At 36.4% G+C, this 19,549-nt stretch overlaps 2 protein-coding genes across 4 annotated transcripts in view; both read right to left on the reverse strand.

The window, feature by feature from the left end:
- Window positions 1-2,091: 2,091 nt before the first annotated feature.
- On the reverse strand, window positions 2,092-4,547 carry INSL5 (insulin like 5). Its single transcript, XM_004763026.1, is given in 5 exon segments — window positions 2,092-2,216; window positions 2,219-2,330; window positions 2,452-2,473; window positions 4,310-4,482; window positions 4,542-4,547. Coding segments are annotated over 5 exon segments (438 nt in total).
- Window positions 4,548-14,370: 9,823 nt separating this feature from the next.
- DNAI4 (dynein axonemal intermediate chain 4) overlaps window positions 14,371-19,549 on the reverse strand; it is an 82,627-nt gene continuing 77,448 nt past the window's right edge. For all 3 annotated transcript variants that reach the window (XM_045064698.1, XM_013061650.2, XM_004762966.3), the window contains one exon: window positions 14,371-15,675. In XM_045064698.1, coding sequence (XP_044920633.1) covers window positions 15,631-15,675 — 45 coding nt within the window. In that variant the 3' untranslated portion in view covers window positions 14,371-15,630. The remainder of the gene's footprint in view (window positions 15,676-19,549) is intronic.

Genomic DNA, 19,549 nt, shown 5'->3' on the forward strand with positions numbered 1-19,549 from the left:
CCAGATATTTGGTTCGAAAAGGGAAGATTCTTTTAGTAGATAACTTTAATTTCATTAATTTAAGATTATCTCAATTTTATTTAATAAAATTATCTTTTCATATAATTTTGATATTTTTTAATAGTATACCACAACTCAACAAGTGGCTGTTTATTAAAGGTTAGTTGCAATGTAGAATTTGAAACTGCCATCAATGAATTGTTTACTGTTAGATTAAAATCTTTATTTTGTACTTTGGATCTTTTACCTACTCATGATTTTGTAATTTCATGCATTGATCATTTGGAAAATATTGGTTCACCAAGTTGTGCTGATCCCCCAAACGTTGAAACATTTCATTACACAATGAATATCAAAAAATAAAAGTCATTAATATCACCACTGATGCTCATGGTGATGGATAAGTTTTTCAAAATTGCTTGTAAGGTTGAATTTTATCATCAGCAACAAATACTGTCAATCGTTTTCCTTGAAGTGACAAGCTCACATCGTTCATTTTCATATCTTTTCTCATTTAATTTCAAACACCTGAGTCTGAATAACTACAGTTTTTCAGTCTGTCTTAAAAAAAAAAAAAAAGAGAGAGAGAGAGAGAGAGAAGAAAAGTGCTTCCTGGCAAAAGCAGCTAGTTTTAAGCTCACAACTCAGTCATGTAAGTGCTTTACCGTGAGACAACCATCACACTCCAGTATGTTCCAAAAGCACTTCCTACAGTCTTTCCATTTCACCACCCACCCTATTGAAAAGGCATGTATTCAAGGACTGAGACTTAATAATTAATTCTTATCGCCTCATCAGTGGACATTCTTTCAGTGACACCAAATAAAATGAACAACAACAACAAAAAAACCCCCAACAACAACAAACAAAAGAATCCAGGGTAGTTCCCATTGTTATCAGAGTGTTGCTCCTGGTGGTGAAGAAACATTGACTATCAGTGCAGCTTGAGGTGACCGGCCTTGATTCATGCTAAGCAGCCTAAATTTGAATCCAGTAATACCACCTCCTTAGCTGTGTGTGGCTTAGGACATGTTTACCTAATTCCACTGAGTCTTAGTTTCATTATCTGCAAAATAGTGGTCAAGTACTATCTTCTCTCATAGCCTTCCCGCAACAAATACATGAAGTAAAATGTTTAAATGCCATGCACAATGCCTTGATACATTTTCAGTGCCCAATATGTAGCAGATGGATTGCAAATACAGATTGCAGTATTAACAGGAGAAGACCTCAGATGGACAGACATTCTATTGTTACAACCCACTGGAGAGCTGACTGTCAGGGTTAGAAATGGAAACAGTTTTGTGATTTCCTTATGTTGTCTTTCAATCTGTGAAGACATCCAGTTGTGTCACAAGATTCGGCTATCTGGGTCTCAGTTTAAATTCTAGAATAAGAATACAATGTCATTTTATCTCTGGGAAAGCAAAACCCAAAGCAGCCCAGACTATAGGAAAGAGGTTATTATTCAAAAGTTTGATGGGTTTTGGCTCTTTGGGGACCTAACTGACACACATATGCCTCCAGCTATCCTCAAGTAGGACTGCATATTAGGAACCATTGGTCATGCCCTTCAAGATACTTTGAGAAAAGCACTTTGTTTAGATTCTTATACTTGACCATGAATCAGTGTTTAAGTTCTCAGTAATAACATACAGCAGCCCAATGGTTAAGAGTGGATAGTTATTTCTAGATGATGAGGTAACGTTGATTTTTGTTTTCTTTTTATGCTTTTTTTTTAACATTCTCTTACCAGCATAATCTGTTGACTGTTTTAAAGTTATTTTAACATTTTTTTTAAAGGAGAAAAATCACAGTGAGCTTGGTTTATGGCATTTTTACTGCAACATTGCACAGTATTTAAAATTTCAAGGGCTTCGTTAAAATTTAAAAAAACAGTGCACTCACCCTGGCAAAGGGAGAAAATAGACTTCATTGTGGTTTTCACCACTCACCCACAACCTTTAGGAAAGAAAGATTACCTCGCCAAAAGCCATTATTTTAATAACACAATATAAACGTTGTCCTGAGCCGTAAAAAACATGTTAACACACGCTTAACCTCCACCATTGTTGGGTATCAGCGCTGGTCTTAACAAAGAGCCAGCAAATCGGGTATGGAACAGCAGGCCAGGCAGCCCACACTTCCCAAGTCTTGTCTCGACATCACCCAATGCTGCTTTGAGCCCTAAGGTCCTTCAGTGGGCAGCTGTCCATCCAGAAAATTTCCTCCCCTGAGGAATCCACCTTTGCTGGGGGTGGAGGGGGGTTGTGCTGTGCTTCCCTCTGAAACAGGCTCATTAGGGGGCTGGAGGTCATTTCCTCACTCAGCTGTATGGGAGAGAAAAAAATCAGACTTCCTCAGAGGGCCCTGACAAAGAAGGAAGGTAGCCGCCAAGTTCTACGCCTGGGGAAACACACTGGATTTTTTAAAGGAAATTGAATTCTACACATCCTTTTCTTGAGCTCTTGGTCTGTTTTCCGAAAGATTAGACATTCTGGGGAGAACTCTGTCTTCTCCACCCTCCTCCTTTTGTGGAGGAGCAAACATGAGAGCAGAGAGGAGGGATGACACAACCAGTGGCTGGGGGCCAGGGAGTAACCGAGTCAGGGCTCGCCTTGCCCCGTACTGGCTTCCTCTGCTTGTTGACCAGCAGCCTCCAAGGTATTAGTTATGTGCTATAAATAAAAAACACACACACAAACAACAAATAGCCCTGGGTATGCCCTGCAAAGCTGAGCAGTAAGGAAGGAAGTGGAGTTTAAACCTCTGTGTCTGCAAGCAGAAGTAGTTCCCATTGTTATCGGAGTGTTTTTCCCAAAGTCCTCCCTCAGTGTAGCCTGGTTCCAACTTACTTATCAGTACCTTGGCATACTGGCAAGCACCAAGAAAACCTACATGACAGAATGCTGATTAGTAAACCACTAACGGGTCGAAGAAATAATACGTGAGAAAATACTCTGAAAAATGCTCTGTGAAAGATTAACTACACAGTATTATGACATCAGTGGTGGTAAAAAGAAAGTCTTGCACAGACATCCATTCCACCTCCCCATGTGTTTCCTAGATATTCCAAATGTATTCTTTCTAGTGCATTTTGGTTTGGTGATGCAGAGATGGATAAATAATGGTAAGCCTGGTAAATTTGCTTACTCTCTTGAGATTAAAAACCTTTATTGTATCTGTTAACATCTAGTAACTATGAACCTCTCATTATGGGAGTGTTAAGTTTATAATTTTTCAAGAAATTAGACCACCAAAATATGAAAACTGTGGGTCATTTTCTAAAATATTTTTGTTTAACAAAGTCATCTGAAACTGCATTGAAACCTTTACAATTATATATGTCGTAGCAACATTTATTATGTAATCACATTTTCCTTTTTTAACTTTTTATTGTAAAACTACAACACTTATGATTAAAATAGTCTTAAATAAACTCTACCTCACACTTTAATATAGGATTAGCAGAAAATTCTAGTCAAACTTCTTGAATTGAAAATGAAGAAATAAATAGTGAAGTCGGTCCCCTCAGTCTTTTTGAAACACATTAGGATCATTCCTACCTTCAACATCCTGATTAAATAATTGCTACTGAAATTCCCACCAGAATTCCGTGTCATCCCACTCCTCATAACTCCCCAAACCCTACCAGTCCTTTAGGGCCTCTATCAAACACCACTGCCTCTATGGTGCTATCATTTATGACAGTGGTTCACCATCTACTTTTTCCCCACTGAGGCACAGTAGAGAACAAAGACCTCAACTGTGGAAGCCAGATGGACCTGGTTTGCTCCCTCGCCACACTGCCTACTAACTGGGTAAAAAATTTCGTCCCCAGTAAAATGGCAAGTGGGGGTAATATTACTTACTTCACAGGATGCTTATCAGCAGACTGAACGAAATGTTGCACATGAAACTACTTGACCCTTAATAAGTGCTTAATTACATTTTCTTCCATCCATCTTTATTTAATACTGGCCTGAATTCCAACTTCTTATAGTCTATGTTATCTGTGCGTGAAATCACATGCTTCTCTCTAGACCCCATCGCACCGTCCACAGCTGGTGAGCTCATCGAAGTACTTACGCAATCAAATGACTTCAAGCTGGAGACTAAAGCAAACGAAGTCCTTCTTTTCTGAATGGTAGCAAGCTCACATTTTTCCCAGGCCAAATTCAATTTATTTTGATAACTAACCCCTTAAACTGATACAGAAGTGGCTTAGACATCTAGAGAAACAGGTGCTAAAAAGAGCCTAAAAAAAATTAAGTGAAAGAGTCACATGAGTTAATGTTACTTTGCTGACATCCCTTCCAGGTGCCTTCTCCACCTGGAACTAGCACAGATGCAGACATTGGCTTTTATGAACTCTAGCCCTCAGAGCTTCATAGATACCTCACTCTTCACTTCTGAGATGGCAAATAGGACAGGGAATATAATTAAAGTCAAAGGGAGCCCTTCATCCCTCAGCCGGCAGACCTGAGGATTGAATAAGAATCTGATGTGGAGAATATTGCCAAACAAAGTTTTGAAGTTACCGTCATGCTCTTGTCAAATTTATACCAACTTTCCTGACGTTTTATTAGTCAGAACCTCATTTTAACAATATTTGCGAAGCACAAAAATTACATCATGAAGTTTTGATGATGTGCTTTTATGATTATTGATAGTTATTCAGTGACTTTTGAACACTGTCACCATTAACTGCATCTGTGAGAAGACAATAAACAGAATGCTCTCTTGACAACTACAAGAACACAGGCTTTGGAGGTAGCCAAGAAGGACTGTCAGCGTTAGCCTTGTCAATTACTGAGTAAGATGGGGCAAATTTTAAACCCTTTAAACTTTGATAACCCTATCTCTAGAATGGGAAAACCTATCTCATAAGAGTGAGTATTGAAGGCCACACTTCTCTCAAAGCCATGAGAAAACTAACTTAAGAACTCACATTTTCATGTTGGGTTTTGATCTTCACTTAGAAAATCTAGAATCTTGGGGCACCTGGGTGCCTCAGTGGGTTAAGTCGCTGCTTTCAGCTCAGGTCATGATCTCAGGGTCCTGGGATCGAGTCCCGCATCGGGCTCTCTGCTCAGCGGGGAGCCTGCTTCCCTCTCTCTGCCTGCCTCTCTGTCTACTTGTGATCTCTGTCAAATAAATAAAATCTTTAAAAAAAAAAAAAAAGAAAAAGAAAATCTGGAATCTTAATCAAGATATTGAACCTCCCCAAGAACCCTTCTTTGTAAAATTGTGATAGTAACTGCTTCTTAAAGCTAATGAGATAAACATTTATCTTCTTCTCTCCCCATTGGGGTGGAATAGAAAAGATAACTTTCCTTTAGAACATAGGAGAATTCCTCTGACCAGAATCCTTCTTCTTATCCTTCACCCTATGACTTAGGCATGCAGTTATCAATACATACTTTTGTAATAGAAAACTGCATACATCACCCTCAAGGAGCGAAATAGTGAAATTTCTCTTCTGGTAAACTTCCTAAAAGTACTCCTTTTTACAAAGCTCTTACCTAAACTGGGTTGATGCATTTTGAGATCTTAAAGAGTTGTTGACCCACTTTGTAGCAAATTGAAAAATAATTTTTTTTAAAAAATTGATTTCTCTTCTGTGATCTCTGGTTGAAAAAAAAAAATCCTTTTAGCCTGTTATGATCAAAATCACATCACCCATACTTCTTGTGACATTGCCATTTTTCTGTATGGAAGCCAGAAAATGGAACAAAATAACCTATGCTCTGAATGAAAGCATTTCTGACTCTGAAAAATAAATATTATTTCAAAGAATCGTTGCTTTCTCAATCTCTCTGGCTTCAGTATAGGGAACTGATTAAGAGGAAGATTTGAGGCAGGAGAAACAAAAAAGGCTTTTGCAATAATTTAGATGAGATATGATGTACTCTAAACTAAGGTTATTGCAGAAAGGATGAGGCAGGTCACAGTACTCAAAACATAGAAGACTTGGTATTGATTAGGTATCAGGAATAAGGAGACCCAAAAATGGTACTTAGGTCTCTGTCTTGCACAACTGGGAGGTTGGAGGAGAATCATTTGCTAAGCAAGGGGCCTAAGGGCCAGGAATGGTTTTGACTACAGACAGAGAGCCTCATCTTTCCCTAGATCAAAGTTGTGGGTGAATCTGTCGTGTATCAACTCCAGAGGGACCTTTGCATGACCAAGTCCTGCACACCCTCAACATCGGCAATTATTTACCCATTTATCACCAACTTCTTCCCTTCTTTGGAGACTCATACTGTGCATCTTGATAACGCCGAGATTAACCTAGTACTCCAATCAAGCGCAGTGGCTTTGGGCTGGGCTTCTGCACAGGCCAGGAGAGAAGTATTCAGCCAAGGGATAATCCCTGCCCTGGATGTCAGATCCACTCTGATACCGCTGAATGCTGCTACCAACCTGACTTGATCCCCCTCGGCTCAAAATAGTCTTCTCTTCTGCCAGCTTTGCAGGTCTCATCAGGGCTTGCCTTAACTGGGGACGTTAATGCAAGGCCAATGGGACCTGAGCTCAGCCGGTATCCAAATGGAGGCAAGCTAATCAGCTAGGTCAGTTACCCAGTAAAAAGCTAATGCCAATAATGAAAGCCCTAGCTGTGAAGCTTCAACTTCCAAAGCTTTATGATTTGCCATTTGTGAATTGAAAGGTTGAATTGAATTACCTAAGGGCTCCCTTTGAACTTGAAATGCTGTCTTGTTATACTTGTCTGATTCCTTTATTCCTGATCCAAAACCTTTCCATGGCTCAGCACTACCTAGAGAGTAAAATCCAAACAGCCTGGCATTCAACGATCTTCACTCAGGCCCCCAAATATCCCTGCTTCCAGATAAATCAAAGTCCAACTAGAGAAGATAATCAAAATGAAAATGAATCTTTCCATCTTCCGACCAACAAAAGTTTGTTGCTTGTATCTCTAATTAGAGCACTTAATCCTCTTTATTTGGAGGTTGATGTGACTTTTCCCATCTCATCTAAACTGCAACACAGTTTACTATCTGTGTGACTTTGAACAGGTCATTGTCTTCCCTGAGTTTAGTTTCCTCATCCGTGAGGAGACAAAAATCTGCATTTTATGTTGTGAAGATGGAATGAGGTAACATGAGTGAAACACGCAGCATCTTATTAGCTGTTGAATAAACAACATTAGGGAGGGTATGTGCTCTGGTGAGTGCTGTGGAATTGTGTAAGACTGATGATTCACAGACCTGTAGCCCTGAAACAAGTCATACATTATATGTTAATAAAATAGTTGATGCACATACCTCCAACACTTTCCTGTATTTAGAAATAGATTTAATCCACATTTAAAAAACAACTCAATAAATTAACTATGTGATACACAAGAAATTAGAAATGCAATTTTTGGTTACAACTAGCTGCTATGGAAGGCTGTGCATCTCAAAACTATCCATAAATTTGCACTGCCCTGGTCTTTTTCTTTCTTTATTCTTTCCTTTCTTTCTTTGTTCCTTTCCTCTTTCCACAAATAAGTTCTAAAAGGCAACATCTTAGAGTACTATTTCTGAAAGCGTTTTCTTTAGGACATGAGTCTTTGAAGATAGACTTTGGAAAAAAAATATCTTATGGCTCCCTTTTTTGGAGATTAATAAGGCATATTATAAATAAGTCTTAGAGAAGACTTATAGTTAAGAAACTTCTTCAATATGTTTAATTCAAAGTTTCCCAAATTTATTGACTCTAGAAAATCTTTCACCATGAAATTGACGAGCATCTGAGTTAGTCGTGAATTACTAAAGATATATTTCTAGTTCTCTTCTTTTCAAGCACATGGTAGGATTCTGTTTTCCTGTTCTTTATAGTTGGATGTGGCCATGGGATATATTTTGCCAAATAAAAGGTGAGTGAAAGTAACATGTGTCACTTGTGTCTGGCACTTCAGGATTGGTGCATGATCCCTAGTTCTCCTTCTCTCCCATCTTGATGACCAACAGCATTTTGAGAGAATCTGGTCTCTGAGTCAGAGCACTACAGGGCAGGGCCACCTACTCACCTGTAATGAACATATAATGTAAATGAGGAACAAATTCTTTTCATTTACAACCACTGAGATTTCGGATACCTGGATGGCTAATTTTGTTAGGAGTCTGCCTTCAGCCTGGGTCATGATGCCAGAGTCCCAGGATCAAGCCCAACATTGGGCTTCTTGCTCAGCAGAGAGCCTTCTCCCTCTTCCTCTGCTGCTCCCCCTACTTGTGCTTGTTCTCTCCCTCTCTCTCTCTTTGTCAAATATGTTTTTAAAAATTTAAAAATAAAACCACTGAGGGGTGCCTGGGTGGCTCAGTGGGTTAAGCCTCTCTCTGCCTTCTGCTCAGGTCATGATCTCTGGGTCCTGAGATCAAGCCTCACATCAGGCTCTCTGCTCAGCATGGAGCCTGCTTCCCTCTCTCTCTTTGCCTGCCTATCTGCCTACTTGTGAACTCTCTCTCTCGGTCAAATAAATAAATAAAATCTTTAAAAACAAATAAATAAATAAAACCACTAAGATTTGGTGATTATTGGTTATGGTAACATACTCCAACTTAGCCTGACTAGTATAATTAAAGTCATTTGTATCCTACAGATGTAGAGAATGTCCATATGATTCAAGTCTTTAGAACAATGCAAAGTAAGACCAGTTATTTGGCCTCAACTGGAATTAGTTGCCATGAGTTCAATCTGTTTGATGATATGAAGATCCACAATTAACAGCAACCAAAATTCTAAGTTAACAACCAAAAAAATGGATTGAGTAAACATGTATTTCATCTATAAATTGCTTAGGAAGGCACTGTAGCTACAAAAACACCTACTACATGGTGTTAGAACAGGTTGGTGTGAGTTGTAAGTACTGTCTGTGACATTCAGATATGGGAAATCAGATCTCCATTCTGCCATTTGACATCTAATGTCCTTAGGAAAGTGTCCTTAATGTCTCTGAATCTCAGATTTTTCAATTGTAAAATCAAGATAATAATACTCACTTCATTAGGATGGTTGTCAGGATTAAATTATGCAGAGTACTGTCAGAGTCTCTAGCACAAAGGGAGCTTTCAATAAATTGATCATTCATGGTAATAATAAGGATTATAGTTCTACCAAATGTTACACTGATCATAGTGGCCTTGGTGTTAGAATGCGAGAGTTTTAATACTGGTCTTGCGGTTTCCAGCTGAGAGAGTTTGAGAAAGCAGTTTAAACTGTAATTTGATTTTCTAATTTGTAACATAGAAAAATATCACAGGATCAAATGAAGCAATGTTAGTTATAGCACAGATAAATTATAAAGTATACCACATATACTTATTTTATGATAATGATGATTATAAGATCACTTTAGAAATGTGTTACCAAACACTAATTTATTTTTATTCAGGCTTACTGCTTCTAGAGGGTGTTTTCCTCAGAGAGTACCACTCTTCATCCAACTATTTCTGGAGTCATTCACAACTCCTCATTCTCCCTCTCTCTTCCCCAATTAAAAACTTCTTCCTGTACACACATCCATTAAATCACCAAGACTCATAGATTTCTACCTTTTTCTCTATGACCCACCTATTCCTCTCTATCCTCTCTGCCATGATCTCAGCTCTCACTCAGAGACTGCCACAGCCTTTCAACTGGTCTGTATCTTTCATTAAGCCATTGCCCTGCACTGCTGTCAGAATGATCTTTCTAAACATGTGCTTGTATTATTACCCACTTTGAAAACTTTTCAGTGGCTTTCCATTTTCCTCATGCAAAAGTCTGCACTTCCTTACTATGGCCTACAAGACATTTGGGGATGGGCCTGTTTCTACTCATATAGGCTGTCTAGCTGTACTGAAAACCATTTGTGGGAAGTCCATGCTTTCTTTCCCTCTCTCTCTCTAGGCCTTTGCACCTGCCGTTTTCTTCACCTGAAACCCCCTTTTGCCCCTCTTTAAAAACCCATTAACTTCTAATCCACAAATATCTGCAGAATAGGTATTGAAATATCACTTATTTAGAAAACTTGTTGCATAACTTTATGGCCAAAATTTTTTTACTACTCACTTTAGTAATAGAGCCCTTAAGTGCTCTATCAGTAAGAATTTAAATGAGCAGATAAAAATGTCCTTAATAATCGTTAGAAAACAGAAATTGATATTTAAAGCTCCTCTCTGTATGGACAAAGAAGCTATTTTCTTTTTATATTTTTGTTATTTGGGGTTTCTAGAAATTTAGAAGCTTAATAAATAAATTGTAAATGCTCAGTAAGTAACTGAAATATATAATAATTCAAAAAATTCAGTAAAATTATATCAGTGAGTTGTGATGTAAGATCCCTAAAATATCCTGGGATTCTTTTTCCTTCCTGATGGGATAGCACCATATCTTTTTTTATTATTATTATTTTTTTAAAGATTTCATTTATTTGACACAGAGATAGAGAATACAAGTAAGCAAAGCAGTAGGCAGAGGGAGGGGGGAAAGCAGGCTCTCCGCTGAGCAGGGAGCCCAATGTGGGGCTTGATCCCAGGACCCTGGGATCATGACCTGACCTGAAGGCAGAGGCTTAACTGACCGAGCCACCCAGACACCCTGCACCATATCTTTTAATAGCTGACTTGTTCAAAGAAATACAGACACGGTGATAGTACATTTTTCATGAGTTGTTCTGGATGCTACACAAATGTGTCATCAATTTAGAAAAAGCAGTGCTTATTTTGATAAGATTCATAACAATGTTTTATATGTTCCAACTTAATGGCTATGTTCTGCTTTCTATTTAACCAAGGAATTAGTTTCATATAAACTGTTAGCCTTTTAGTTTTACCACCCACTGAGTATGCCAACCCAAGCAAATGAAGGCTAATAGCCTAGTAAATGTTCTATGGATTTGAGGGTAGACTTGAACATTGCAGTAAATCCTGAACAAACCAGACACAAAGCCCAAACAGAACAAATGAGATCATTAGCACAATCTGTGTCTTCTGACGGAGGAGCGGGGCCTTGCAAGGACTTAGCCAGCAAGGGCAAAGAGGTTCTCAGACGAAGTGGTTTGAATGTGGTCTGGGATAATCAGAATGAGTAACTAACTACATTGTGCCAGGAATTGTGTTAAGTGCTTTATAGTGGAAGTAATCTGCAACAGTCAGTGGGAGTGCAAACTCAAAAGTAGCAGCAATATTCACCTAAAGAAAGTCATCATAAATTTGTTTTCGGTTTTTGTCTTGAGGTGGAAAATGGATTTTATGTTGTTATAGAGCAAAGAAAATTATGACCTATGTTTAGCTGATTTTCAAGGTTGATTTTATGTTCTGTTTGATTTTATGATCTGTGTTTTTCACAGTTAAAATGTTTTACCCTCTGTGATGTTAAGAAATCTTGTTAGGATATTAAGGAAATCATACTTCAAATATTAGATCATATTTTAACATGGGGTATGCATGAAGCCAATATTTCTCCCATTAATTAATTCAATCATTCATTCATTCAACAAATATTTGTTGCAAGAACCCCTCTGTGGAGGTAGTGTTTTAGGTGTTGGAGATACAGTGATGAACAAAACACATAGTCCCTTCCCTTAAAGAGCTTATAGTCTAGGGGAGGAGGCAGACACTATGCAAATAATCAGACCAATATTTAGCACAGCAGGTATGAATCTCAATTCAGAAACTCAGGTGTTCAAGAATGTATATTCTATAATTCAGTTTCTAGTTCTAAGTCTTCATTCTACCTGGGTGGCAGAAACAAACTACATACACACAAAGTTACTAACAATCTCTCTCAGATTTGGCTTCCCTTTCCCAGGACATAAATCTAGCATCTTACTCTCTGCCTTCTATCAACAAATTGTTGCTTCTTGGTAGGTCATTAATCATCCTCAGCTTCCTGGCTTTTTTGGTTCCAGTGGTCTTTGTTGCTTCTATGTAACACTCACTGGATTTTTCTAAGGCTCATTCCCTCCTAGGCCTTTCTGCTTCCTGAACAACGTTACTCAGAAACAGGACATATGTCCCCTCTGCTCTACGGATTCATTAAAACTCTCTCTTTTCCTCATTCCCCGCCTCTTCCAGCCCCACAGAAACTTCACATTTCCCATCATGTTTAAGAAACTTGGAGTGAATTTAAACTAGCTGGGTGGCAGTAGAAGGTCCCTGTAGAAGGGAGCTCAGGAAAAGCTCTCTTGAGAAGATGAGAAATGAACTGAGATCTGAAGGGGGAGTGAAGAGTTAACACATCGAAGGGGAGCGGGGGATGGAAAGGAGGGGTTCCTAACTGAAGGGATACATGTGGCAAGGGGTGAGGCAGGAAAATACTGAAAAACTAAGTTATAAGCATCGTTATTTAGGGACAAAACCATAATTATAGAAGAATATACACTCTTGTGCTTTGGTTACGAGAGCTCAATGAACTATATAGATTTTAAGCATTTACTGCACACTAGTGGAAAATGTTTAAGAACTGCCCAAAGCCTTGGGCTTGAGTTTAAGCCTGACCAGTTACCAGATGTATGGTCTTTGGTAAATTATATCACCTATTCAAGCCTTAATTATATTACCTGGAAAATTTTTTATAATAACATTACAACTACTTGCCCTATCTGTCTCATAGGATTGCTGTAAGGGTATAATGAGATAATAGATGTGGACGTGTTCTACAAACTGTACAGAACTTTAACATGTACATTATTACTAGTGTGTTGTTGATAACTAAATCTGTTCACAGTACAATCCAAGATTTTCTTTTAAGGAAACTTTGAGACAAAATGGCAAATACACTTCTCATTTGTAATGTTATGTAACTACACAGAAGTGAACCAAGTAAACACATTTTGATACACAATTATATTATGAATATAATCTTCCTTCCCTACAACAGTTGCAATCGGCGCATGGGTGGTTCAGTGGTAGAATTCTCGCCTGCCTACAACAGTTGCAAGAGCAGCTAACAGCTTACTCACAGGCAATAATGTAAGTTCAATATGAGAGATGCCTGGTAGAGAATGACCACATAAAGTAATGAATACCCCACACAAAATAAGACTCTAAAGTGAGGCCAGGCACCACTCTCTCTGGAGACCCCTAATTAGTTCATTAGGGGTGTGTGTGTGTGTGTGTGTGTGTGTGCATGGGTGCATGTGTGTTTGAAGGATGAAATGAGATGGCTAACTGCTAAGCAGAACTCTCCTTCAATTCTTAAAATTCTTTCACTGAGGAAATGCATATTAAACATATTAAAACAATGAGATATGACTACACATCTATTAGAATAGCCAAAATTTGGAATATTGACAATACCAAAGCAGGGAAGGATATGGAAAAATAGGAGCTCTCACACATTGAGAGAGGGAATGAAAAATGGTATTCAGCCACTTTGGAAGATAATTTTGAGTGGGTTTTGTTTTTGTTTTGTTTTTTTTTTTTTTTTTTTTTTTTTTTTTTTTTTTTTGCAAAACAGCATACTCTACAATCCAATAATTATGCTTCTCACTATTAACCACAGGAGTTGGAAACTTATGTCCACAAAATATCCTGCACACAGATGTTTATGGCAACTTTATTCATAATTGCCAAAATTGGGAAGCAACCAAGATGTCCTTCAGTAGATGAATGACAAACTGTGATATATCCAGACAATGGAGTATCAATCAACACTAAAAAGGAATGAGCTATAAAGCTGTGAACAGACATGGAAGAACCTTAAATTCATATTACTAAGTGAAAGGAGTAATCTGAAAAGGCTATAGACACTATGATTCCAATTATATGACATTCTGGAAAAGGTAAGACCATTGAGACAGTAAAAGATCTGTGATTGCTGGATTGGGGAGTGAAGGAAAAAATAGAGCACAGAGGATTTTTAGGGCAGTGAAAATGCTCTATATAATACTATAATTTGGGTATATGTTATTATACATTTGTCCAAACCCATAGAATATACAAAGTTAAGGGTGAACCATTATGTAAACTATGGACTTTGGGTGGAGGCAAGGAGTATAAGGGAAATCTCTTGTACCATCCTTTTGATTTTGTTATAAACCTAAAACAGCCCAAAAATCCTAGATTTTTAGAAAACTTTTATGGGATAGAGTTTACTAGTGAGAATCCAAAGCCAGCCCAGAAAGTCAGCAAAATAATTCCTTCTGTAACTCCAAGGTGAAAGATCTTAAAATAAAATTGGTGCTAATCTAAAAGCATAGGAGAGTCTATAAGATCAGGGGTGAGAAGAGTAAAATGGAATAGGGTCAGTGCTCAGAGCCAGTTGCCCAGGGTCTAAGAATAATAAAATAGTTTTAGTTTTCATTTACGCTTGATGACCAGTGATGGTAGAATATGAGAAAATTTTTGGAAGATCAAAAATAAATAACAAAAAGAAACATTTTTTCAAAGAAATAAAGTCTTTATTTTGTTACACAGAGTGTTACGGAAAGTCCAGCCTTTCAGAAAGAAATGAACCGCAATGAATTCTATCAGCAGAAAATTTTTTTTGTAATTTGTAATTTTTGTTACCTGACCTAAGCTCTCAGTCCACTTGAGAATCACCTTGCTTTTGTTTAAAGGATGGCTCCAAAGAAAAAGAGACTGTGAAGTAATAGACACTTACAAAAGGCAGTTTCTATTGTTGCACAGATTCCATTCTTACTTTTATACATGCTTTTTTTTTTCCTGAGAGTTTAGTGAGTTTCACATGCCTTATCATTTCCTTTCCACTTGTAATGCTTTACAAAACAAGCCATACTGTCCTATGGCCTCAGCTAACAAAATGCAGGACTTGTTCTAACAAACAGCGTGGAATAGGCTGTTAGCAAACTGTCTGAGGGCATTGCTGCCTCCCACTCCTCGTATATCCACAAGCTAGCTCTAGAATCTTTCATAAGATAACAGTTTGATGCCAACTATAGATTGAGGACTTTCTATTTTCTCTCTGGGCCCACTTAAGTTTGGGTTTAAAACCCATAGCAGATTTGGAGCATGCAGAGGAGGGTGCCCTGATGTGTCCCAGATTAATTTTTCTCCCTGAATTGGGAGTGTGATGCCTGGTGGCTAAACAAAGCAAATTTGACATTTGCCATGTCAAATGTCTTTTGCTTGTCAAATAGTCTAACAAAGTTTCATAGCTTCATTTCTTTCAAATCTAGGATAAAATTCTGATTTAAAGTTTGGTATGAGAATCCAATATTCTCATAACACTAATACATGTGTAATACATAAACTCCAGAAAATAGATCTTGGAAAGTGGAATATTTAAAAGTCTATGGAACTTCATCTTGTAAAGATTTCTGCTATAAGTAATTCTAATAATTTCCAAGCTTTGTTTCTGATGGAATAATAATTTTCTGACTGATTTGGATATTTTATAAGTACACATATGTAGTTATATGTACTTTGAATATAACTAAAAAATTAAGAAAATCTCAGCAAAACTCTTACAATTAGTTTAGATCTCAAACTAATTATATATATCTGAAATAAAAGTTTATTAAATTTGTTAAGTTGTAATAGAGGTTAGACATAAAATATCGTTTTCTAACATCAAAATCCCAGTTTACTGCATACAAATTGGATAATTGGACATGAAACACTGTTTCTTTTTCTTTAAATGGCAACAAGAGAAAATATTAGTAATGATGAATTATCCTTATCTGTTTGGCTTGGGTCCAAGCAAAGTATTTATTATATCTCCCTGAAAAGAAAAAAATCAAATAATTAGAATGCAATAAAATATAAATTAAGAGGTAAAGGAGTCTTTAAAATGCCATTTAAAATTTATAAATTAGTGATACATATGAGGGGCACCCAAAAAGATTGTAAAAAGTAAACAAACCAAAGCAAAATTAAAGAGTAACAGTTACTTTCTAGTATAAACCTGCTTTTTCCTATGAAAGACTCTATTAAGGGAGTTTGATAAACAACTTTATAAGGATTCAGTTGAGGGATCATTTTGATGGCTCCTGTTTAGCCTTCATATCTAAACCTTAGTTTTCTCATCTGTAAAATAGTTTGTGATATTAATGGTATCTTAAACTCTTTCCTGACCTAGAGTGCTTGATTTAGAGAGAGCTGAATATCTGAATTTCAATATGGATTTTATGTTTAATTTAATATTAATAATCTTTGTACCAAAGAAGTAAAATAATAATCTGCAAGAGGATGAAACCAAAGATGGTAGTTGAGTTTTTAAGAAAGATATCACGAAAAGTTGGAAAATGGAAACAAAATGGGTTTCCACCAATGGATCTTGCTCTGCACACCTGGTTCATGTGTTACCTTGTACTTTGCCTTTTGTAAAACCAATATGCCTGTTGAAGTTCCCTTTGTACCCATCCCTAATCTTGTTCCTCCCTCATCCTCCTCTTCCCAGAGGCAAGCTTTATTATAAATTTGGTGTACATCTTTCCTATAGAATGAAAACATAAGTCTTCCATAATTTTGATTTACCTTTGGTTAAAATGAATGGAGAAATTATAGGACATAATGTTACTTGATAAGATATCTTGATAGGAAATAATGATTTGACATTAATTACTTTGAGATTTCAAGTTACTATTTGATTATAATTCTCCTCTGAAAAGTTCAGGAAAATTTGTATCAGGTAAGCTTGTGTTTGGTTGTAAGTAATACAAAATCTAATTAATAGGTTTTTGTTGAAGCTCCCAGAAAAATAACCCTGAACCTTTAAAATATAATGACCAAAAGCATGAAAAACACATTTGTATTAGAAAACTCTATTTATTATAAATGCATGGAATATATTTGTTACAAGGAAATTTTGCTCACTAGTTGAAATCATTAATACACACACACACACACACACACACACATTTGTCAAAAATGTTCAGACTCAGCTTAGCCTTCTACTTCTAGAGCATAGTGCTCAAAATAAAAGATATCTCAAACCATAAGAGACTCTTAATCTCAGAAAACAAACTGAGGGTTGCTGGGGGGGTGGTGTAAGGGGAGGGATAGGGTGAGTGGCTTATGGACATTGGGGAGGGTATGTGCTATGGTGAGTGCTATGACTTGTGTAAGACTGATATTTCACAGACCTGCACCCCTGAAGCAAATCATACATTATATGTTAATAAAAAAAATAAATGAAAGATGGCTCTAATGTCTATATATATAACACATCTTCTTTAACCATTCATCTTGATGGACATTTGGGCTGTTTCCATAATTTTACTATTGTAGATAATGCTGCTATAAACATCAGGATTCAGGTATTCCTTCGAATTAGTGGTTTTGTATTCTTTGGGTAAACATCTAGTAGTGCAATCGCTGTACCATAGAGTAGTTCTATTTTAACTTTTTGAGGAACCTCCATACTATTTTCCAGAGTTGCACCAGTTTGCATAAAAAAGAATGAAATCTTGCCATTTGTAATGATACAGATGGAGCTAGAGAGTATTATGCTAAGTGAAATAAGTCAGAGAAAGACAAATACCATATGAGTTCACTCATATATGAATTTTTTTTAAAGATTTTGTTTATTTACTTGAGAAAGAGAGAGAATGAGAGAGAGAGCATGAGAGGAGAGAGGTCAGCAGGAGAAGCAGACTCCCTGCCAAGCAGGGAACCTGATGTAGGACTCGATCCCAGAACTCCAGGATCATGACCTGAGCCGAAGGCTGTTGTTTAACCAACTGTGTCACACAGGTGCCCTACTCATATATGAAATTTAAGGAACAAAGAAAACAAGCATAGGGGGAAAAAAGAGAGAGAGAGGCAATCCAAGAAACAGACTCTTAACTAGAGAGAACAATGTTTACTAGAGGGGAGGGGGAGAGGGTGATGGGTTAAATAGGTGATGGGGATTAAAGCGTGTACTTGTGATGAGTACTGGGTGATGTATGGAAGTGTTGAATTACTAAATTCTGTACCTGAAACTAATAATCAACTGTATGTTAACTAACTGGAATTTAAATTAAAACTTTAAGTTAGTTAGGAAAATCTCCTTAAATGTCCACAGTAAGTATGCATGTCAGCCAGTAGAGAAAATAATCTCCAAAACTACGTGGAATGCTTCATTTGTTTCTTTATTGGGAAAACCTATTTTTACCCTGAGAAGAATAATAATTATATATAGAAATAATGCAGCAAATCAAACAGATAATTTTAATAATTTTTATTAAGGAACTTATATATATTTGGCATTTTAAATATTCATTATTTTTAAGAGAATTTGCCATTGTCAGATTGTCTCACAAATAAATTTGTCTGTTTTTTATATTACGTTAGTCACCATACAGTGGTGTTCAATTAGAATTAATTTAAATGTGTAATTGGGTAATTGATTTAGACTTGTGATTATAGATTGAAATATTACTACTTTGTAAAAAGTATTGAAACATTTAAGAAAATTTAAGATTCATCATATTCAACATTTAAAATTCATTAAATTAATAAGAATTCCTTAAGTATCAGATTTGTTTGCCCATAAAGCAATTGAAGTACTTAAAAGTCTATATTAAATTTATAAGTTAAACGTAAAGGATTTAATGGAACTTAATTATTGTAAAAGCTTATTAAAAATAGGTATTAAAATTTGCTGGACTTATAAACAGAATAATGAAATATTTTATCTAAATTAAGAGCTTAAGATAAACTAAGATTTTTAAAAATTTTATAAAATACTTGAATGTGAACATTTTAAGCAAAAGGAGACTGAGTAATCATCTCCATACCAAGGAAATATTAAAGATGAAGGAAAAAAGAAAGAAAGGAAAAACACCTCACATTTCTACCTTATACATGTCCTAGTAACACATGTACAAGACATCCTCTATGTTATCATTGACTTGTATGGTATTTGAATTTTCACTTTTACTGAATTGCTCCCCAAAGAGGCTATGCTAATCCATGACCCTTGCATAAAAGTTCCTAATTCCCCACAACTTTGCTAATATTTTATATTGGCTACTATTTTACTTTTTGTAAATCCAATCAGTTTGAACTGATATCTTACACAATTTCAATTGTATATTTCTTCATTACCAGTGAGAATGAATGTTGCTTAAGTTTAATTATCCAGTATCTTTCCTATGAATTAGGATTTTATACATTTGTCCATTTGAAATATTGAATTCTTCTTATCCTTTAATAGGAGTTCTTTATACATACTGGACATTATGTCTTTTATAATCTCAGAAATTTCTTCTTCTAATCTGTTTCTTTTAATGTGGCATAAACAGAATCCTAAACACAAAGTATAGAGGTACACTTTTAAATAAGATAGCCAAGGAAGATATCACCAAGAAAATGACTGATATTTGAGCAAAGACTTGAAATAAGTGGAACCGGATTTTAGGCAGGAGAAATGACAAGCAAGCAACTATCTATTTATCTATCATCTATCTGACATTTATAGTCCATGTGGTTGGGGTAAAACTCCACCTTCTACGTGTGACCCAAATTGAATTAATACACCTGACTTCCCTGGCCACGTTTCTCTCTGGTTGGATCTTTTTCTTTTCTGATCCAGTTATAAATTATGCTATAATTAATTTCTTTGATTACCATTATTGATATTTCTATAGAATAGAGCTCCAGGAATATGA

This window comes from Mustela putorius, unplaced genomic scaffold (genome assembly GCF_011764305.1).
Source record: "Mustela putorius furo isolate JIRA1106 unplaced genomic scaffold, ASM1176430v1.1 tig00003853_pilon_pilon_pilon, whole genome shotgun sequence".
Taxonomy (NCBI): domain Eukaryota; kingdom Metazoa; phylum Chordata; class Mammalia; order Carnivora; family Mustelidae; genus Mustela; species Mustela putorius.